Source organism: Cajanus cajan, chromosome 3, assembly GCF_000230855.2.
Source record: "Cajanus cajan strain Asha chromosome 3, NIPB_CcT2T_4, whole genome shotgun sequence".
Lineage (NCBI taxonomy): Eukaryota > Viridiplantae > Streptophyta > Magnoliopsida > Fabales > Fabaceae > Cajanus > Cajanus cajan.
Genome location: NC_138519.1, coordinates 8,958,800 through 8,982,595, shown reverse-complemented (window position 1 = coordinate 8,982,595; position 23,796 = coordinate 8,958,800). Strand labels below are relative to the sequence as shown.

The 23,796-nt window shown below is 29.6% G+C and overlaps 3 protein-coding genes across 3 annotated transcripts; all 3 read left to right on the top strand.

Annotated features, from left to right (window-relative positions):
- The first annotated feature begins 1,032 nt into the window (after window positions 1-1,032).
- LOC109816319 (dirigent protein 22) lies at window positions 1,033-1,872 on the top strand. The gene has a single exon (XM_020381272.3). The coding sequence runs from the start codon at window positions 1,133-1,135 to the stop codon at window positions 1,697-1,699; it is 567 nt and encodes a 188-aa protein (XP_020236861.1). The 5' UTR covers window positions 1,033-1,132; the 3' UTR covers window positions 1,700-1,872.
- A 3,176-nt stretch (window positions 1,873-5,048) lies between these two features.
- Window positions 5,049-6,044, top strand: LOC109816316 (dirigent protein 22). The gene has a single exon (XM_020381269.3). It carries the CDS (start codon window positions 5,281-5,283, stop codon window positions 5,848-5,850), a length of 570 nt encoding a protein of 189 aa, XP_020236858.1. The 5' UTR covers window positions 5,049-5,280; the 3' UTR covers window positions 5,851-6,044.
- A 6,501-nt stretch (window positions 6,045-12,545) lies between these two features.
- LOC109816320 (dirigent protein 22) lies at window positions 12,546-13,353 on the top strand. The gene has a single exon (XM_020381273.3). It carries the CDS (start codon window positions 12,580-12,582, stop codon window positions 13,147-13,149), a length of 570 nt encoding a protein of 189 aa, XP_020236862.1. The 5' UTR covers window positions 12,546-12,579; the 3' UTR covers window positions 13,150-13,353.
- Window positions 13,354-23,796: the final 10,443 nt, after the last annotated feature.

The following is a 23,796-nucleotide window of genomic DNA, read 5'->3' as shown; positions in this document are numbered from 1 at the left end:
TGAACGGATTTTTGTTGATCTTGTTGGGTTACTTTAACGTAACCATCATGTATAAATGTTGTTTGATCGATAACTTAGGATTTTTGTTAAACTGTTGATGGATTATTGTACACACACACACATATAGAGAGATTGCTAACATATACTTTCACTTTAATTTTGGTTAGAGTATATTAGCAACCTACACAAAACCTTTTAGACCAAAAAACCAATCAACTATTTTATTTTAATAATCTTAATTGAGGGATAGTATAGTAATTTATTATTTATTTCTTTTAAAAAAAAACCATTTCTTTCTCCTACCCACCCATTCTTTCTCCTCTCCATCACTCACCCATTTTTCTCTCCTACCAACTCATTCTCTCTCCTCTTCATCACTCATTCATTTCTCTCTCCAACTAATTATCTTTCTTCTCCTCCATCAATGGAAGAAGAACAATCACTCTAAAAAATAAGAGAAGAGAGAGAAATAAATGGAGGAAGAGAAATAATGAGTGAGTCACTTGGGATAAATGAGTATTTTATTTAAAAAAATAAATAATAAATTACTATAATATCTTTCAAGTAAGTTTATTAAAGAAAAAAGGTTGATTAGTTTTTTGGTCCAAAATAAAATTCACTCAATGAATTCTTTATTTATTTATACATATATACATTATATTATAACAAGAATAGAGAGTGTATAATTATTTTTGATATTTACTTTTTAGTGGACCATTATACTTCTTAATTATTTTTTATATTCTCTAAATAATTGTTCACAACCATCTATTCAATTATCTTTTTATTTTATTTTTAACTTTTAAAAATTAAGAGACAAAATATATCTATTCCTAATTTAAATAAAAAGGACTAAAATGGACATATAGTTAAAGACACTTAAAAAAAAGACTTGCGTTATTTTGATTCATTATTTTTACAATTTTTATAATTTATTTTTCATTTTTCATATCTGACATCACGTATTATATCACACATTTTCTTTGCTTTTCTTCTTTTTCACGAAATAGCCTAAACAAAATGAGTAGGAACGCGATCATCTTGAATCTACTTCCCTAATGCTCAAAGTCCAAACATCCCTCACTATAAATTCATCTTCCATATTGGTTCTCTCCATTCCAACTAGCACATCATGGCAACCCACTTCCTCATTCTCTCCCTTCTCATTTCTTACCACCTCCTCACTTTCACTGTAGCCGAAGAAACCGGCTTCGTGGGCTCACTAGACCGCGGAAAATTGGGCCTGGCCCAAAAAGACAAGGTGAGCCATTTCCGGTTCTACTTCCACGAGCAGTTCACCGGAACCAACGCCACCTCCGTCACCGTGGTGGCGCCGCTCCCAAAGTACAACTCCACCACCAACTTCGGCATGGTGGGCATCACTGACAACGCCCTGACGGTGGGACCCGACCGCGCCTCCAAGGTTGTCGGAAGAATCGAGGGTCTGTATGCTGCCACGTCGCAGTCGGAGTTCAACCTGTTGGTGGTTGTCAACTTTGCGTTAACTGAAGGGAAGTACAACGGAAGCACCATCGCCGTGTTGGGGCGGAACCGCCTCTCCCAGAAGGTGAGGGAGATGCCGGTGATCGGAGGAAGTGGGGTGTTTAAATTTGCGACGGGGTACGTTGAAACCAGCACTCTCTACCTTGATTCGGATAGGTCTACAATTGAGTACAACATTTATGTTGCACATTATTGATGCACACAACATGAATAGTGGCCATTGGAGGAGGTTTTACGTTGTTGATTTTAATGTGAACATTGCAAGAATTATATACAAGTGAAAGAAATAAAAGTGAGTTTAATTTATGGAACTGTATGTACGTAAATATACCTACTATCAAATAAATAAAATACACAGTTATTTATTTATTTATGTTATTTCCTAAACTTTTGAATAAATAAATAAAATGAAGAAGATATTCTCTTAAAGAAGAATGACATTTATATTCTCAAAACTTTAATAATTAAAAAAAATAGGAAACATAGAGAATATTTACATTTACTCTTTTTATAGAGTGGTGACAACGTCTTACTTTTGATTCTAGTAGTTAAATAATTTATAAAAATATAAATTAGAAAATAATAATTAATATTCCCTATGATTTTTATCATAAAACATTTTTTTACCGAATCGTATAAACTAAAATAAATATTTATGTTAGTTAATTTTATTAATTTTGTTAAATAAAATATTCAGTTATCAATTTTACTCTTTTTAATTATTATATAAAAATATTATTCATATAAAAACTTATACATCAATATTAATAAAAATGATAAATAACAATTGAAGATTATAAAAGTTAAAGAGAAAAAAAAATATTTTTTCATAATTTTTAATTATAATAAACGTGAAAAGTAAAGTAAAAATAATATTATATAAAAATTGTAAATCACTTTATAAAAAAGGCTAATAATTCCTTTTATATCATGTTTTATAATAAAAATAGAAATATAAGTGAAAATATTATTTATTTTAAAATATTTTCTAAGTACTACAACTATAGTTAACTCTTAAGACTAAAGACAGAAGGAAAAATATATGATTGCATAAATTAATGATAACTTCTGAATAACGAGTACGGTGTTGTACTCATAATCTTTGCTCTTGTTTCTATGTAATGGATCAATAATGATGTAAGTTTGATTATTATAATTCCTTCAACTTCGGAAGAGAAATGAAGTGATTAAACATCGCTCTAAACTCTTCTTAATGTCTTAACAGACTAAAAATATACTAGTAACGAAAAAAGTTAAAATTAAAATTAAAATAAAATAAAATAAAAACACGTCTTTGTTTCTATTTTTCCTTTGTGCCTTGATTGGATGAAAATGACATACTGCCATCAGAAAGAGTTTTCGAAATAGGACAAGTCCCATGCTGACTAATGCGCCCTCCAAGTTTGATTTTTAAAAGGGTCAGGATTATACGCAACGTGACTTAGGCTAAAATCATAAACTTGGTGTGCGGATGTAGAAAATTTATTAAGTGGGGTAATATAATATTTTATAATATTTTTTATTAAAAAATATAATAATTTTTTAGAAAATATATTTTTGTGATAAAAATTTAATATACTTATTTTTTATAAATTAAAATTTTCTTATAAATAAAATACTAATTTATTTTTTATGTTTAATATTATATTTAAGTGTGACTTTATAATTTTTAATGACTTATTTAATATTAGACAAACAAAATAGTATAAATTATTAAGATAAAGATAATATAATTATTATTTATTTATTTTTATATTTTTTTTCTAAATTTTTATGTTTATTTAACACAAAAATATTTTATGAGAACAACGTCTATTATTTTATAAGAGTAAATTTATTTTTTATTAAATATGTTTAAGTAAAAAAAATAAAACTTTGTGTTATAATTACACTCATTCCTCTTAATTTGGATCATCTACTACCAACACATAATATACATATCCAAGAATAAAAAGGTTTAAAATTAAAATAAAAATTGAAAAATAACCTATATTTATAAATTAAATTATAACATCTTTAATAAATAAAGAAGTAATAAATCTTTCAATCAAAATATAGAGTATATTATAATTATAATAAAAAAAAATTAAGATAATTTTATCTAAAGTGAAAGAAATTACACAATAAAATAAAATATAAATAAAATACACAATAGAATAAAATATTAATATATTTTAACATATAAGATATAAAAAAAAATTATTATAAAAAATGTTACATATAATTACATTCAAAAAGTGTCACTCTAGTCTAAATTTATATTTTTTAACAATATATCAACATATATTGTATCTATAATATTTGTAAAAAATAGTTTTTAGTGACAAGTATTATATTTTTATAAGATGTGTATCATTACTTAATAAATTAAAATATAATTTATATATATTATAAAAATAATAATAATATATAAAAATAGAAAAAAGTAAACCCCATCTCATACAAATAGATCCTAGATCCGTCAATGCAGTTGCTACCAAAATACAACCCCTAATTATTAATTAAGCTTCCAAAGGAAACGCTTGTAGTTTCTTGCTCCTCTTTTCCTTGTGGAGATTATTAATTTCGAAAAAATTCAACTTTTATAGTCAAGATGATTAGCATTTAGCAGCCTGGCCTGCTTAAAAAAATACTACAACAGTAATATATAGCCGGGTCTGTATCCCAAGAATAAACTCATCACAATTTTATCATTCATGCCAAATAATCAAAGACATCATGTATCTTGTATGATTAATTATTTTGGAAAATTCGTTTTTTTTTAATAATAAAATTTTTCTACCTTTTCTTAATTTACTGCTTGAATTAAAGAATCAATATTATTCATTCAAATTAATACCACTATAATAATATGAACGATGTTATACATTCCGAAACATTAATCGTCCGAAATTCTTTCTAAATGTTTAAAAAATTCATATTAATCAACTTTCATATTTGACATTTTAAAATATTTAACTATTTGAAAAATGATTCGGAATCCAAATTCAGAGAATTTAGCATTTTTCTAATAATATATGTCGATCCATTGATGGTAAGATATGAAAGATCGATTTCAAGGTCTTAAATTTAATTTTTATCTGTATTAAAATATTATTTTATTAAAGTTAAACTTTTACAAATACAAATTAGTTTTTGATTGTGATATCTTTGTACCATTGCCTAAATCATATTTATGAAGAAAAAAAAAATTATACCGATATTCTTCCGCCCCCATGCCATTCATATCTATGAAACCAAAGGAGTTACGGTATTCTTTCTATCGCTAGGTACTAAATTGATATACTTTATATATGTTAAAATATTGCTTTCAAACTGGACCCATGTTAGGTCTAGGAGCTACATTTCCACGAAATGTACTGAAAAGATGAAAACAAACAACAACAACTGCGAAGGAAAAAGAAGTCGTCGCACATAAAGAAATTTGATGGTCAATGTTATACTACGGAGAAACGTGTAGCATATAACTAACTGCGATATTTAATATTTATCTTGTTAAATATATACTCATTATAACGATAATTGTTACAAGAGTTAAATATGCTTTTTTCTTCCTTCTAATTAATTTGTTTATCATTGTTTCTAATCCTTCCAGCATCATTCTTTTTTCTTCTTATGTTTGACAGCACTTAAGTATCATTGTTAATATGTCAGCCACCGAGGCACAGTTGGTCAACGGTCAACTCAAGGTATGTCTCTTCACGATGCTTCTTTTCTCTTTATAGTTTATAAATCTCCTCCTCCACACTTGCTTTCTCTTCATTCCAATTTCCAACCATGGCAAGCCGTTTTGTGGTTCTCGCCCTTCTCATCTCCTGCCACGCCCTGGCTTCCACCAACGCCGAAGAAACAGGCTTCGTGGGCCCACTGGACCGCAAAACATTGGGCCTAAAAAGGAAAGAAAAGTTGAGCCATTTCCGCTTCTACTTCCACGAAAGCTTCACCCCAAACAACGCCACCACCGTCACGGTGGTGCAGCCCCTCCCCAAGTACAACGCCACCACCTCCTTCGGGTCGGTCGGGGTCACCGACAACGCCTTGACCGTAGGACCCGAGCGCACCTCCAAGGTGGTGGGAAGAGTGGAAGGCGTTGTGGCCGCCACCTCACAATCGGAGTTCAATCTGTTGGTGGTTCTGAACTTTGTCTTAACCGAAGGGAGGTACAATGGAAGCAGCATCGTGGTGTTGGGGAGGAACCGTCTCTCCCTCAAGGTTAGGGAGTTGCCGGTGATCGGAGGTACTGGGGTGTTTAGATTTGCCACTGGGTATGCTGAAACTAACACCATCTTTCTTGATCCCAAGACCAGGTCTACCGTTGAGTACAACGTTTATGTTTCTCATTACTGATGACGTCTACGTGTTGAAACTTGAATGCGTGCGTTTAAGGATTCGTTTCACCTTGTGCTTTGAATTTGTGTGTTCCTCCTATGATTGAATGTGGGAGGAGGTTTACCGGATTTTACATTTTTTCAGTGTGAGATTGTAATGATTTCTATACCGGAAACTGGATATTTAAAATGAGATATTTGGATTTTTCAGAACTTTACACCACGTACGGATATGATAATATAATATCTGAAAAATGTACGTATCAAGAAAAGTTGAATTTTGGGTTGAAACGTTGTTAGTGGAACTCCACTTAAATTTCTTAAATTAGATATCAATGTTCAAGGTCTTCTTAAAATTGTTAAGGAAGTGTTTCTCGGAATTTTTGTTTAGAAGTCATTTTTATTTAAACTAACAAAGTTTCAATTTAAGTATGTATAATGTGGTAAGCTCTTACAATGTGGATGAGTCGCATACACACAAAATACGAGTGATTACAATGACATAAACAACCTAGCTAGTTGTGGTTCAATTCTATATGATTTAACATATACAAAGATCCCTAAGTGTTCATCAAGAGTTATCACAAAATAAATTTCATGCATATAGACATTCAAATTGAATGAACAAAGTATATGTTAACAATAAGAAACATAATTGGTTTGCTTCCATTAATTGTTGAATCATAATACATAAAGACTCAAAGAAGTAACAAAACTACAATATATTAACTAAACTAGATCTACTATAAAATGGAACTATTCTAAGAAAAGAAAAGAAAAGATGGCCAAGAAGTCATACTCAGCAATCTCGTACACGGGAGTCATATACGCAGGCAGCAAGTGTTTGTGAGAGTCCTTAAGCATGATTTTCTGACCCCTTGAAATGAGATTGTCTCTCCTATTTATAGAGGTTAATCGGGGGCGGTTAATTCTATATGGACTCGACGTGGTATGCGTAACCGCTCCCTATTATGTGACGTGAGTAACCTTTTGTAACCATTTTTAACTTCCAACAACAACTTGTTGCATGCCTCAATCCTCTAATGTTTTCTTCGAGCAACAGTTAATTCATATTAACTGCCTTAGTGTATAACTACCCTAATGTTCACGCATTTACGAGTAACTCCCTTGAACAGCTCCTAACTGCTTGAACATCACTAGTGGAAACTCCCTTTTTCTCGATTTGTCGAACTAACCTTCAGGAACCTTTCAATTGTCTCGAGATTTTTTTTCTATCCCCATACTCACAATCGTTCCTTTTGAATTAGTTTGATTTTGCTTTTGACCTGCTTCTAGGATTATCCGGTTTAATTACTTCCTTACTTGAGTATAATTCAAGAGTTTTCCTCTACTTTTCGCTAGGTCATGGTTGTGGTAGTTTCTCGATACTAATGTATATTCTCAATGTGTCGTTCGAGTATTATTGAAATTGAGCTCTTCGAGTAATAGCAAGATATAGAATTTCAATTCCCTTTAATATTTTAAGTAAGGTATCAAATTTTGTCAAAAAAAAAAGAGAGGAAAGTATCAGAATTCTACATAAAAAAAATTCGTTATCAAACTCAAATCTTTTTTCTAACTACTTTTTTTTTTACTAACTCTAATTTGGTTCCTTATAATATTAAAAAAATTTAATTTGGTCCCACTTTAATTTTTGGTTTCAATTTAGTCCCAATTTATTTTATAATACTTCAATGTATAACTTTCGTCCAAATTTCACAAACGGTGTTAAAGGTTCGTGAAAATCACTCTCGTGATTATCACGGTTGAGAACCAATCAAAATGTACTATACTATTCTTTTCATGAATGCCCCCACTCCAGTCACCACCTCCGCTCCTGTCGCCACCTCCTCTTATCCTCGTTCCCCTCCAAAGACATCGATGCGGCGAATGATGTTACCGTGGACCACCCCGGCAATGCTTTTGTGACGAAATTCGGCGGAAACTTCATTTGGAAGGTATCCGCTGACGGATTTGCGTCGATCTTCTCCCGATCTTTGATGTACACGGAGGCGATGAAGAATCCTTCCGATAGCGACACACCTTACAGTTCTGTAGGGATGAACGAAATCGCCTATGTGAGCAAGGGATACCTCCTGGTGGTGCAGTTGAGGACGCGATGAACGACACAACGAGGAAGGTGTTGCTAAACGAGGATCTGGTGGGTGCGGATGACATCGCGTTGAGAAGCTGAAACGCATTCGTACTAACAATGGTGGTGAGTATTGTGGACCATTTGTTGTTTATTGCAAGCAGCATGGTATTGCACATGAGAAGACTCCTCCTAGAACTCCTCAGTTGAATGGTTTAGCGGAGAGGATGAACAGGACATTGCTTGAGAGGATGAGATGTATGCTCTCAGATGCTAAATTGCCCAAGCATTTCTGGGGTGAGGCACTATACACGGCAGTGCATGTTATTAATCTCACTCCTAGTGTTATTCTTGACAGTGAGGTGCCAGATAAAATTTGGTTTGGCAAGAATGTAAGTTATGATCATTTGCGTGTCTTTGGATGCAATAGCATTTGTCCATATTCCAAGGGATGAAAGATCCAAGTTGGATGCGAAGACAAGGTAGTGCATCTTTATTGGTTATGATGAGGATGAATTTGGTTACAAGTTTTATGATCCTGTTGAGAAGAAGCTTGTTAGAAGCCGTGATGTACAATTCATGGAAGACCAAACTATTGAGGACATTAACAAGGTGGAAAAGACTACACTCGAGAAAGATAATAATTTGAATGATGGTAATCCCATGCGATTGCCTGTTCACAATCTGGATAATGTTGAGACTGATGCTCAGAATGATAAGCAACGTGGTGATGTTGATGATCAACAGATTGGAGATGTATTAGAGGTTCCAATTGATGATGCTCAAGAGGAACATGATATGGTACATGATGATGATCTTGATAATGCTCATGAATTACCACAAGTCCCTCCTAGGAGGTCCAACAGGTTGAGACAACCGTTTTCCAAGTATTCTTTTAATGAGTATGTTACCTTGACTGATGGAGGTGAACCTGGGTGTTTTGAAGAGGCTTTGGAAAGTGAAGAAAAGAAACAGTGGCTGGATGCAATGCAAGATGAGATAAAATCTTTGCATGATAATCACACTTATGACTTGGTAAAGTTGCCTAAAGGCAAAAGGGCCTTAGAGAACAGGTGGATTTTCAGGGTAAAACAAGAAAGTAATTCTGTATCTTCGAGATACAAAGCCAGATTAGTGGTGAAAGGGTTTAGACAGAGAAAGAGTGTTGATTTCAATGAGATTTTCTCACCTATGGTGAAGATGTCATGTCGTTAATTATAACAGTTTTGAGTTTGGCAACTACTCTTGATTTAGAGGTAGAGCAAATGGATGTGAAAAATGCTTTCCTTCATGGTGATTTGGAAGAAAAGATTTATATGAAACAACCTGGTGGCTTTCAGGTTAAAGGCAAGGAAAATTGTGTATGTAGGCTGAGAAAAAGTCTACTAGTCTAAAGCAGGCTCCAACGCAATGGTGTAAGAAGTTTGAGTCTTTTATGTGTGAGAAAGGCTACAAGAAGACTACTTTTGATCATTGTGTCTTTGTTAAAAAGTTTTATGATGATGACTTTATTATCCTGTTATTATATATTGATGGCATGCTTATTGTTGGGAAAAATGTTTCCAGGATTGACAGGTTAAAAAAGTAACTAGGCGAGTCATTTTCCATGAAAGACTTGGGAACTGCTAAAAAGATTCTTGGTATTAGTATCACATGTGATAGAAAATAGAAGAAGCTTTGGCTATCACAAGAGTACTACATTAAGAAGGTATTGTAGAGATTCCAGATGAAAAATTCTAAAACAGTAAGCACTCATCTTGTAGCTCATTTTAAATTGAGTGTTAACTAGAGTCCTTCAAATGAAGCTGAGAAGACATATATGAGCAAAGTTCCTTATGCATCTACGGTGGATAATTTGATATATGCCATGGTATGTACAAGACCAGATATTGCATATGTTGTTGGTATAGTCAGTTGATTCTTATCAAATCCAAGTAGAGAGCATTGGAATGCTGTGAAATGGATTTTAAGGTATTTTCATGGTACTAATGGTTTAAGACTTTGTTTTGGAGCGGATAAGCCTACTTTGGTGGGTTACTCAGCCTCAGATATGGTTAGAGATGTTGATTCCAGAAAGTCCACTTCGAGCTATTTGATTAAGTTTGCAGGGGGAGTTGTAGCTTGGCAATCAAGGCTACAGAGGTGTGTAACATTATCTACAGAGGCAGAGTTCATTGCTATTACTGAAGCATGAAAGGAGTTGCTATGGTTAAAGAAATTCTTGCAGGAGCTTGGTTTTGTGTAGGATAAATACCCTTTAATTGTTGATAGTCAAAGTGTTATCCATCTTGGTAATAATCCAACTTTCCATTCTAAGTCCAAACATATTGATGCAAGGTATTATTGGATACGTGATGCTTTGGATGCTAAGTTGTTAGAGTTGGCTAAAATTTATACTGATGATAATGGTGCTGATATGATGACTAAAGCATTGCCAAGAGGAAAAGTCCCAAAATTGAGAAGTCCAAATTTTGTCTCACTTAAAAACCAAGTGGAGAGGGATCTCTTAGGGAATAAGAGAGTGAGAAAATTACACAGCCGTTAGGGAGAGAAAAATAGAGAAAGAGAGTAGAAAATTTTGTCCGCATACATAGAGCAATTTCAGTAAATTGCGATCCCTACTTTGTTTACCGTTGGATCGGGCTGGGAATTTGCCAGCAAGTTCTTAACACGGTGATCTTCGTTTTGACCGTTGGGATTGTGGTTGTGGATTGGAGGTCTGTGGTTGGAGAAATCAATTTTGTACAATTGCTCTAATTTGAGGTTTCTTCTTCTTTATTCTTCAGTTGAAAGGCCTTGTTGCTTTAATATATTAGTTGGTTGTAAGCATTTGTTTATGCATTTGATTAAACTCTCTTGTACCCTTATTTTGATCATATTGGAGCTTGATTGATTGGCTTGTGCCCGTGAGTTTTTACTTCTCACATTGAGAGGGTTTTCCTATGTTAAAAATATATGTGTCTTTTTGTGATTATTTTCTATCATTTATTTGCTTTGTTGCTTGTTGGTTTTTGCAAGTTGGTGAATTATTTCCGTTGCGTACTTTGGTACACTCAAACACAAGGTGTAATGAAAAAAGATAATTTTATAATTTTTTTTTGAATATTTCTTATATCCTAATCAGAATAGTCTAAATAAATAACCATGAAAATGAAGGAAAAAAAGCACATGAAAATATAAAGGGAGAAAAAAAGACATGAAAATATGAAGGGAGAAAAAAGGACATAAAAATATAACTATTAAATTTTTTATTTTCTGATTTTGTATGAACAAAAAATGTAAAATGTTTAATTAAATTAATGATAGTGTCACAAATATTAATTATTTAATTATTTATATTGAAACTTTATTCATTTAATTATATTATTAATAATATATATATATATATATATATATTATTTTTAATTATATTAATAGAACTGACATATTGGGTATAATAATTTTTTTATTAACTTAAACCTAACATTTTTAAATAAATAATTTTTTTAAAATTTTAAATTTAACTTTTTAATTAAATAAATTATATATGACTAGACTTTTAACTGATTAAAGTCATAAATTCTTATTTAAGATCTCTTATTTTTATCCATAATTATTAAAGGAAGAAAATTGGAATGAAATTTAAAAACATGACAAAAGGAGAAAAAAATAATAAAAAAAAATTTAATCATTGATTGAAAATTATTTAACAGTTGAAAAATGTTTTTGAAATAGAGACGCTTCCACCAACTTCCACGTCCTCAACTTTGCGTCCAAAGAAGAACTTCAAGATGAGCAATTGTCGTAGATTCCATTATTGAGTACACCACCTATCTCTATCCTCGCTGGATGCCTCCTGGGAGTCCCTAGTTTGTAACTTTATCACCCGCTAAGTATAAATATTTCTCAAATTTCATAAAAGGATTAGACTTCTTCCGCGTTGAATTACGTATTTTTTCAAACAAAGAAATAATAATAATCAAACTTACGTCATGTAAATGATCCATTAATATTTATTTACGTGTGGGTCTTTAACTTTCACGTCTCAACAAAAAACCTACATTATTTGCGCCAAATTTAAAATTAAAAAGAAAACTACATTACAAATCACAAACTTTATATTTAGGAAACATCAAATTTTTATTTTTATTTTTATATTGTCTTTATTGATCCGCTCATAATAATATATCCACACTGAGAACTGATGTGAGGTGGTGATCACAAGGGAGAAGACCGAGAGAAAATGTTTCATACAAAAAATGGCGCACACAGTGAATCATATACAGGTGTCCCATCAAGAAATGCTACGTACTGTAGTGTATAAAATAAAAGTTTTTATTTTTATTTTTTAAAATTAAAATGCGGGCTTGGTATGGTTGTAAAACTAGAAGCCGCCTCAATGAAATAGGAGGCAGAACTGGTCAACGGTCAGCGTAATGCCTTAAGGTAATAAGCCTTCACGTGAAAACTGAAAGCCGTGAGTACAAGGCTAAAAGATTTATCGGAAGAAAACTATGCAGAATGGAGTATGTTATTTTCATTTCTCAGTCACTATTTTTATAATATATTTATTTTCATGTGACATCATGTCATGTGTAATTAGTTCCCAATTGGGCAAAGGCAAAGTTTATAAATCTCCTCCTCCACGCTTGTTTTCTCTTCATTCCAAATCCAACCATGGCAAGCCATTTCGTAGTTCTGGCCCTTCTCATCTCTTGCCACGCCCTGGCTTCGACCAGCGCCGAAGAAACGGGCTACGTGGGCCCAGTGGATCCCAAAACACTGGGCCTATACAAGAAAGACAAGTTTAGCCATTTCCACTTTTACTTCCACGAAACCTTCACCACAGACAACGCCACCACCGTGACGGTGGTGCAGCCCCTCCCCAAGTACAACGGAACCACCTCGTTCGGGTCGGTGTCGATCATGGACAACGCCTTGACCGTAGGACCCAACCGTACCTCCAAGGTGGTCGGAAGAATCGAAGGCTTGGTGGCGGGCACGTCACAATCGGAGTTTAACCTGTTGGTGGTTCTGAACTTCGCCTTAACCGAAGGGAAGTACAATGGAAGCAGCATCGTGGTGTTGGGGAGGAACCGTCTCTCACTCAAGGTTAGGGAGTTGCCGGTGATCGGAGGTACTGGGGTCTTTAGATTTGCCACCGGCTATGCTGAAGCTAACACCGTCTTTATTGAACCCACAGTCAGGTCTACTGTTGAGTATAACATTTATGTTTCGCATTATTGATCATTTGTTTTTCCTTTATTTTACTCTGTGTCTCGCGCTCTGTTGTATTTGTATCTTCTCTTCTTGCATGGGAGGAGGTTTACCAGATTTTACTTTTTTTAATGTTCAGATTGTAATAATTTCTATACAGGGTTAATAATGTTTGCCATCATGGATGGATATTGGATAATGATACAACCATATGAGATATTGGATTTTTCAAAAGCTTAATTAGAACATGCATATGCACTGGGTTTCATAATATAAAAATTAAGAAATAATCATATTGAGAAAAGTTGAATTTTGTAAAGTATATATGATTTATTCGCTTGAATTGATGAAACTACTAACATGCTGTGTTGGTACGTGGAATTCACTCCATTTAGCCTGTGTTTGCTTTCACGTTTGAAACGTGCAAACGTGAAAGCAAACACGCAGTTAGTTTGACTTTCTCAAGGGATTAGATTCAAGTTTATATATATATATATATATATATATATATATATATATATATATATATATTTATTTATTTATTTATTTATTTATTGGAGGAAAAGGAAAACTAATCACCTTATGAATCTGAATCCAGGTATATTTACCCATTAAAATATTATGATAATAATGAATAAGATTATGAATATCTTATCACTCAACTCATCTTATAGTTGATTTTATGGTACCGCTTGTGAATGGTATAGGTATTCATACTAAAGTATGGGCTGTGGTGGCTTGAGCACGAGTTAGTGGAACAATCATACAAGATTTTATTGTTGGAGGGTAACTTAAAAAAATATTATTTAGTTTATATACTATAAAAAAAAATTATATGATTAAATTATTAAAAATTATTAGAGAAAATAAAATAATCAATAATTGTTAATAAATGATCAATTTATTCATTAATCGATAAAAAATATATCAATAATTTTAGGAATCAATAATATTAAATATAAAGAAAAAAGTTTATTATATTATAAATTTATTTCCTTTTCTTTTTCTTTTTTGTTGTTAGTTTCTATAAGTGCTAACATAAAATTATAAATAGAAATTCTTTTTTATTTTCTCATTTTTTTATCTATAATTTATTTTATTTTGTTTCTATTTTTTAAATCATAATTTATTTTACTTTGATAATGTCTCAAAGTCAAATAATGAATCTTCATCTTTATGTCAAGAACTTTCTAGAATGTCATTATTAATAATTTTTTTGTATCGTATGATAGTTTATGATGATAACTTATAATCTCATTTGAATTTACTTGTTGTGCATTAGCCATTTTTGTGCCACAACATATTTAATTATTTGTATGTTTAATTGAAATCATAGAATATTTAAATATTTACAAAGATATTATTTTTTAATTTCGCTCATAAAAAAAAAAAAATAGAGTCGAACCTGAACATAATCTATCTATATCACAAAGTCAACTAATTTGGCTTACTACACATCTTCCTAGATTGTCTTCATCTTTTTATTGTAAAAAACGGCATGGTAGAATTGACTTGCATTGTGATGGTTATGAGACTAAGACTGAAAACACCACGATAACATCAACACAGATATTTATTAGAGGCAAAAAGTCACTTATTTGAAATAAAGAAAAGGAGAAAACATTTCACTTCAAACCTGAACTAACTATAAGCCAAGGCTAATTTGAAAGCATTATTAAATTATAAAAAAATTAATAGAAAACATTTCTCTATATTTGAAGGCATTAGATTTAGACAAGATTATTTACTATTAGAGATGACTTTCAAAAATGAATAAGCTAATTTGTTTCTTCCAAATCAAACTTAAAGAAAAGAGTTTGCTTGAGAATCTGAGATAAGCGTGCCCTTAAAATATAACCATTTTATTAATGTGATAAATAAAGGTTCAAATCCAATTTTTGAAAAATTAAATATATTCATACAAATCTGTTTGTGTGTAACATCGCAAATGAATAGAATGAATCCAAATATGAAAAATGTCTTAATTCCGGATTTCTATTGTAGATTGTAAGAGTAATATATTGTTATTGATAATATAAAAATAAAAAGAAGACTCTTTTAATTGAAGAAATATTTTAATTATCCCTATATTCATATTTTTGTATTCACTCCACTAATATCATTACAGTATTGTTCGAGTAGCAGTAGCTTCCCTTACATGACGATAAATGTTCACTGATTGTTGTCAAATTGTCTCATTCTTAAAGTGTATGTATTTGGCTACTATATAATAGAAGAGATTAATACAATGAAATAAAAAAAAAATGGAATTAAATATATTTTTAACCCCTTTTTAAACTAAATTTATTTTTAATCTCTCAAATTTAAAATTAATCTTTTTAGTCTCTGTAATTTCAAAAATAAATATTATTTTAGTCTTAGTACTCAAATTTTATTATAAAATCTATTAAATATTACCATAAAATTTATCTACTCATATACCTATTAGTAAAAATATCATATTAAATTTAGTTGATGGTGTATAATTGTCTTAATTTGTTAGTTTTAAATATATTATTAGTAATATGAGGGACTAAAATAAAATTTTTAAAAACTAAAAAAAATTAAAAAATAATAAATTTAAATTTGAAAAATCAAAGACAAATTTATCCTAAATTTGACAGGTTAAAATCATATTTAAGTAAGCAAATTGTTTATATATTATAATTAAGCTATAAGAAGGGAGGCTCAAATTTATGCAAGCATTTTCTTAACTTCAAGCAGGCCGTTATGTTGACAATTCGTATCCAACATTCTAAACTGGGCTGGCCTGATTAAAAAGCTTCAGCCCACTTTGACATTGAGCCCATCGATCACCCATCTATTTGTTTTGTTTTGTTTTCTAATATGATCTATTTCTTTTGCTTTAATGATTGTTAATGAGTTAATATTACATGATGAATGTTAGCGATGCTTTAACATTCTTTTTTATATTTATTTTTTATATAGATTAATTTTTTCACACGTTGTGTTGGTTTCACACTTCATTTAAATGAGTCTTTATTTCAGTAATTTAAGTAATAAAATTTACTAAAATTTATAATTTCAATCGACAATAAAAAAATATTAAAAGAGGATGTCATTAATATTTGTCATGTATGTATTCTATAGAGGAAAATATTACATCGGTAGTTGACCATGCTTACGGTACATTACAAATTTCATTGAGTAGTACTGTAAATACATACGAATAATTCTGAATTGATTCAAATCAAATTAATGAGTTTGGATTGAATCTTTTAAACAAGGTCCGATCCGATTAAAACATGATTTTGTATGGATTAGATAATGGGTTATATATATTTTATCTATGAGTCAAACTCGGTTTAATAATAATAATAATTACTGTATTTTAATTTAAAAATTTTGAAATTGTTTAGAAATATATATATATATATATATATTTAAAAAAATTCTTAATATATATATATATATATATATATGAAATGTTTAGATTTAGTAAGATATTTTTTTATATATATATTATGAGCCATGATGAATTGAAATTCTCTACACTTGTATACAAATTATGAGAAACAAGTTAAATTGCAAATTTACAAAAAAAAATCCAACTTCAACAAATAGAATCTTATTGTATTTTTCTAAAATTTATTTTGATTTCTACAAAATCATTTGAAATACTTGGATCAATATAAAAATAAATAATAAGTTATTTAGATTATTTATTTTCCAATAATACATCACTTGGTGTAGGGAAAAGAAAGTCAAAGTGAAACAAAAATTACATTTTACTTTATTTTTATTGATTTGAAAAATTAGTTGCATCAAAATACTCCAATTTAAAAGAGTATAACTTCCTAATAATAATAATAATAATTATAATTATAATCTCCAAATGTATAAAAAAATAATTATTAAAATCTACTAGTTAGTATTAATGATAGTTAATACTGACTTTTTCTTTCATGACTCGCGGACTCAAGTCAATATTCAGTTAATTAATGTTTTAAATTTCGTGATTGGTTTAGATAAAACTTTGTAATAAAAATACAAAAATTTAATTCTACCCATTAAATATGGAGTAGGGTAAATAATGGATCCATTTAAATTGGCCGCACTCATGACCTAGTCAATGCTTTAGAAATGTAGTGTTAGTGTCGGTCTAGTCAGTCATTTTCATTTATCATGTTTATTATTTCGTGGAATCATGGTTATGGGTCCAGCTAGAAAGCAATGCTTCTAGAATAATGCAGATGCATTTGGTGCCATTTGACCAAAAAATTAAAAATAAAAATAAGTGCCTCATCTATGTACAAAATAAACATCTTAGGTTTCTAAGAAACTAGAGGAAAATAATATTACTCGGTAGGTAATAGTCTGACTTATAAAATTAAAATTATCAAAATTTGTGTATACTAATTGATTGCAATTAATATTGTAACTACTTAGATTATAGTTTATTTGATTACTAAGAAAGTGTAACTATTATATACCCTAATTATGAGTTAATCCTTGTCGGCAGCATCGAATTAAAGTGCAAATATTAACAATTATAGAAGTAAGAGAGTGGTTTAAGGAACGAGAAAATAGGACCACATGTATAATTAGCATTTGTATTTTGGTAGCAAACTAGCTTTTGATTTTATTCAACACACGTTGCGTATACCAGTACTCACCTTCAAAATCAAACTTTGGCATTGCTTTTATAGCGTGTTTGTTTTAGCGTTTTTTAACAAATTTTCACGTACAATCTACTGAAACGCGGAAGTAAAAACTATTTACTTCCGATATAACGTGAAAAATCACGTTATTGATGTCGAAGTAAACACACTATTAGTCTTCACGAGACACTGTACTTCGAATCGATATCAAATTAAAGTTTATATTGTCTATTTATAAAAGATGTGAAATTTGGAATGACTAAATACTTTTTTCTCCTTTTTGTCTCTGGTAGAATTTTTTTTAATTTATATTTAAATAGACCCTAAAAATAAATGCTCCACTTAATTTCTTTTCCATGGGTTTTACCGTTGAATATTAGCTCGTGGCAACCCAGGTTGTCTTAGCCAGACACTTCTAGATTCTGGAGAGTTATTGTCGTGCTAAAATATTCTCAAGAGAATAGGAAATTAGTTGCAGACATGTAATGCTGAATATGTGAAAGAGAATAGGAAATCAATGTAGACACGTCAAGTGAAAATAAATAAAGTAAATAAATTACTATTTTAGTCCTTTAAATTTTTATTTTTTAAATAAGCATATGTAAAGTACAATTTATTGTATAAGTTTGAAATTAAAAAAAATATGTGAATTAAGTAAGTAATATTACTAATATTTAGGAACTAAAATATAATAAGTAACTAAATTAGAAACTTAGATAAAATAATTAAAATTTTCAAACTTTATTTATAATTTCCTTAATCTCATACATTAATATAATAATGATATGTATTTTCAAAAACTAAAATAGTGATTTACTTAAAAAAAAAATCTTTTTATAACAGGAGGAAGCGATTAATTTAAATTAGTTCTCGTCACTTTAGTCTCTAGAACTAACAAAATTTTAAAAATAATACATGAAAAATTTAACTATCATTCACTTTAGTCTAAAGTTCATGCTATATATGTATAACTAATTAAATGATAATATTAATATATTTTGAAGACGAAAAAAAAAAAAAAGAGGCTAAATATAAAGCTTCATAATTTTTTTTAAATTAGATTGCTATATTAAGTTACTGTACAATATATTGTAGACAAATAAAATAAAATAAAATAATGAAAACATAAATAAAGAACACTGGAATGGCGCATAGTCCGCACAGGATCAAGTTTGAGGGAGAAAAAAAAATGTTACGCTGTGAATTTTGTTAATGTTTATTGATTTTATTAATATAATTGTTATCGTGATTAGTTATTTAATATTATAAAATTTTAAAAATTAAGGATTTTTTATGAATTTTTATTATTTAATAGTTGTTTTGAGCTAAGATTAAGTTGACTAGTTTAGGAAGGATATATAAGATTTTTTTTAAGAGTTAATCACCTATACACTGCCAGTATAAAAATTTACACTGACAGTATAGAGGTGATTAACTCTTTTTTTAAAATGTGAACTTCGTAAGTCTATTTCTTACGAATAATTAGAGAGAAACTTAGGGGTTAGAACTTCGTCCTTCTTCTTTTGAATACTTAGAGAGTACTACAATCCTTCCCCGAAGTTAGTAATTATTGAGTTGAGATTCAAAGCTTTTGAAGCTGAGAATCGGATAGTTGGTGGTTTCGTGCAGAGTTGGCTCGAACAAACCTTGTTTTTCCTCTTCTACCTCTATTCTAGTTGATTCAAGGGTAAGGAAAGCTTACACAATTAATCTTGTTGTGTTGTTTGAGTTAATTTTGTTGTAATTCATCTTTGTTGTGATATTATGTTGGATTGAGAAATTAACAAAATTCTTATGTTGGGTTTTTGGTTGTTCTTGAAGGAGAAATTGATGATATTGGAGTATATTGGTTGCATGTTGGATTTTTTTTATTGAATTGAGTAGTATTTGATTTGTATATATTGAAATGTTGGATGCATGTTGTTTTGAATTGAGTAATTGGAGGTTTTAAGCCAAAATTGAAATTTTGCCAAGTGCAAAAATTGTTATCATGTTAGGCCTAACTTCATGACGTTGGGTGTGATGCAGACTAGAGGGTCTCTGCCTCACTAACGTCTCTACAAGTAAATCGGGGTCTAGCACAGGTGAACTAAAGGTTCTCTACCTCAATGACATCGGGCATAAGGAGAATGGCGACATATGTGAGTTATTTAATGATAATTTGTTGTTTATTTGACTAAGTGTTGAACATATGTTAGTAAATTGAATTACTCACATGATGTTTGTCTGTATAGGAATCTAGTTCATTATTCATTGATTTGGGATGATGTATAAAGTTGTTTAAAGTTGCTTAACGTTGTGAGTTGATTATGAATGAAAGTTGAACTATAGTAAAGTTGTATGTTGTGTAGTGTTGAAGTAGTTGTGTTGTGAATGCTTAAAGCATGTAGTTGAGTTGTGTTGATTGACTTCGAATTAAAAGAGAGATGTTGTTTTAAAAAGATGGATATCCCATTGTGAGGATATGGTGTTATAGTACTCTACGAACTCAATTGTTGAAAAACCCTTCTTAAGTATTGTTGAATCTTGATATAGAGTGTTAAGTCTCTTCTAGGTTCTTAGTTAATACAATATGAGAGTTAGATTGAGTCATACTGATTATAAGCGATAAATGTAGAACTATATGGGGCAAGGTCAAGCGATGTGTATATGAAATAACCAACCAAATAAAATATAAGGTTGAAGGCCAAAATCCCTAACTAAGTATTGGAAAGAGCATAATATTTGGAGGGTAATTAGTGGGTTAATTCCATATAGGTTTAGTGATACATGTTAATTAAGGCCATGATAAACTAGCACCCAAGCTTTCATAAACTTGATAATAATACTGGACTTTCCAAGTTTAAGTAACGAAATCCAATAAACCGTATTGGGTTGTGACTTGATATCCAAATTTGTTGTTGCTTTAGCAAACCAAAATGATCGCGTTATTAAGTTAGTTTGGTAGAGTCAAGCCACTTAGACTGTTCATCTGTGTTGTAAGAGATATCTTGGTTGATATGTGTACTGACACATTATGTATTGTGTTGCTCAAGTTGAAAAGTTAATGAGTTGTATTATGTTGTTCATATGTTGTGTTGACCTATTGAAAGTTGTTCAGTTGAGAGTGGAGTTGTGTTGTTTCCATGATGAGTTGGAGTGTTGGACATTTGTTAAGTTAGTATGATGGTATAATTGTATTTTACTTATGTACTTAATGTTTTGTCTTATATAAGCTTACCTTTGCATTTTTCTTATGGTTAGACTACGATGATCATGCTTGTTGTAGGAGCAAGGGAAAAAAATAAGATAAAGGTTGTACACTTTTGACAGCCACGATGGAGGATGATGAATTCTGTTTTGGGCTATTACGATGCAACTAGTTTTAGTTATTGCTTGACTGATGACGAAGATCTGTGTTTTCATTTGAATTATTGTTGATATATATTTATATATGTGCAAGATTTATGTTGTAGTTACACTAGGGAATAAATATGTTTTTAGTTAATTATTTTTCCTACAGATATACATACACACACATATATATATATATATATATATACATACACACACATATATATATATATATATATATATATATATATATATATATATATATATATATATATATATATATATATATATGGGGAATGCTAATGTACTCCCACCTATTTTTTAGTGGGAGTATGTTAGCAACCTACACCAATTTTTTAGGACAAAAAAACCACTCATTTATTTTGATTTGGTTCATTCGTACAAAGGATATTATAGTAATTTAATTTAATTTTAAATGAAAATAAAATATTTTCTCTCTCTTATTAATTTCATTCTTTAAATCATTTCTCTCTCTTATTAAATTTCTTCTCCAACTCATTTCTCTTTCTTATTAAATTCTTTCTCTAACTTATTTGTCTCTCTCCTATTAAATTCTTTCTTTAACTCATTTCTCTCTCATATCTCATGATGTCTCCCTCCTCTCTCTCTGAACAAATAAAATTTAATTAATAGAAAAAATAAATAAATTGGAGAATGAAATTAATAAGAGAGAGAAAATATTTTATTTTTATTTAAAATTAAATTAAATTACTATAATATCCTTTGTACGAATGAACCAAATCAAAATAAATGAGTGGTTTTTTTTGTCCTAAAAAATTGGTGTAGGTTGCTAATATACTCCCACTAAAAAATAGGTGGGAGTACATTAACATTCCCCTATATATATATATATATATATATATATATATATATATATATATATATATATAAATTGTTACATGTATATTTAGGAACTATTTTCATGATAATCCTAGGTAATTAAAATTATGTTTTTCGCTACCTAGAATGTTGAATTGTAAAGTGTAGAAATTTGTCATATCATTATAAGAAAGCTAAATGAAAAATTGGGTAGATATCCTAAAGGAAAGATAAATGAATAGAAAGAGACTTTATTTATGACAATATATTAGAAAAAAAAAATCACAAATCCTTTAGTTAGTTAAAAATTCAATTTTCTACAAACATAATAGTGATATCATTGATTTTTTTTTTATAGATTAAATTGAACTTTTGTTATCTTTACTTTTTATCAATATTCCTCAATTTTGATTCTTCTATTTTAAAATAAAAATATTTAGTCATCTAATTTTAAAAATACAAAATTTTGGTTCTATCATTAAATTTGATCCTTCTATTTTAAAATAGAGATATTTAGTCTTTTAACTTTAAAAATACGAAATTTTGATCATATCATCAAGTTAACATATATTTACCGTTAAATTTTAATGTTTACTCATATTTAAATAATATAATATTAAGTAATATAATATTTAAAAATAAAAACTAAAAAAATAAAAATAATATTTTTATTAATAAAATAAATATTAAATACTCATAAAAATAAATACAAATAAAGATATTTTATATATTATTTTCTTAATTTTTATCTATATATGACATGTATAAATTAAATGATGATAGATCACTAGATAATATCAAAACTTAACAATTAATTAACATAAATTTAATAGTATAATCAAAATTTTATATTTTAAAAAACAAGAGATTAAGTATCTCTATTCTAAAATAAAAATAAATAGATAAAAATTATAGACCAACAAAATAGACGGAGAAAAATATAATTTGGTAACTTTTTTTATTCTACGTATCATTTACTTATCATTTTAATGACGAAATTTGGACTACATTTTAGCGAAAGAAGTGTAATGACATAAATTCTTCGATGTAAAAAAAAAAAGTGTAATGACAATCGTTAATAAATAATTTTATAAGAAAATAAAAAATTGTTTTATTACAAAAGTTTATTCACTATTATTAAAAATATAAAATACACAGTAAGGACAGCTTTTACATGTATCCCTTAAATACGCAATAAAATTACTTTTTTGTTTATTAATTTAAAAGAAGTAACAAGCGTGACAGCAAATTATTAAACACGAGGCACGCGGGCCATTATATTCGTCGCAATGCAATGACTTCAGAGAAACTCTTGTTTCCTGTCACTTTCCAATCATGTTTTTGCCTGCTCCAAACTCATCACGTGTAGATCTCTCACTCAATTTTTATTAACACTTTTTCACAAATTATTTTTTAGATATTAATTTTGATTTTCTAATTACTATAATTAGAAGGGTGCTTGATTCTCTGAGGAGACATGAGCTATTCCTACAAGTTTTAATCATTTGAATCAGCTATAAACTAATTATTATTTTGCAATTTTGTTACACTTACACTTCAAGTTTTTTATCCCATCTCAAAGGTATTGAGAAATCAAATTTCAATCCTTCTTCACAAACTCAACATATGATTTGAAATTGTGGCTGTATTTATAATTACAATTTCATGACAATCCTTGGCATTATTTTGAATTTGGTAGTTAAATAAAGATGGAAAACCATATAGTATAATAGTTTATGAGCATTGGTTGAATTTGTGGAAGAAAGTAAAGTGGGTCACTATAGACTATAGAGTCCTATGAAATGATGACACCAAGTCCAACAACCACACCCACTCACACTCACTTTCCCCATTCCCCATTCCCCTTTGTCTCAATATAAAC

Excerpts from the sequence above, each read along its gene's own strand:
- LOC109816319 (XM_020381272.3), top strand. The coding sequence starts at position 1,133 with ATGGCAACCCACTTCCTCATTCTCTCCCTTCTCATTTCTTACCACCTC.
- LOC109816316 (XM_020381269.3), top strand. The coding sequence starts at position 5,281 with ATGGCAAGCCGTTTTGTGGTTCTCGCCCTTCTCATCTCCTGCCACGCC.
- LOC109816320 (XM_020381273.3), top strand. The coding sequence starts at position 12,580 with ATGGCAAGCCATTTCGTAGTTCTGGCCCTTCTCATCTCTTGCCACGCC.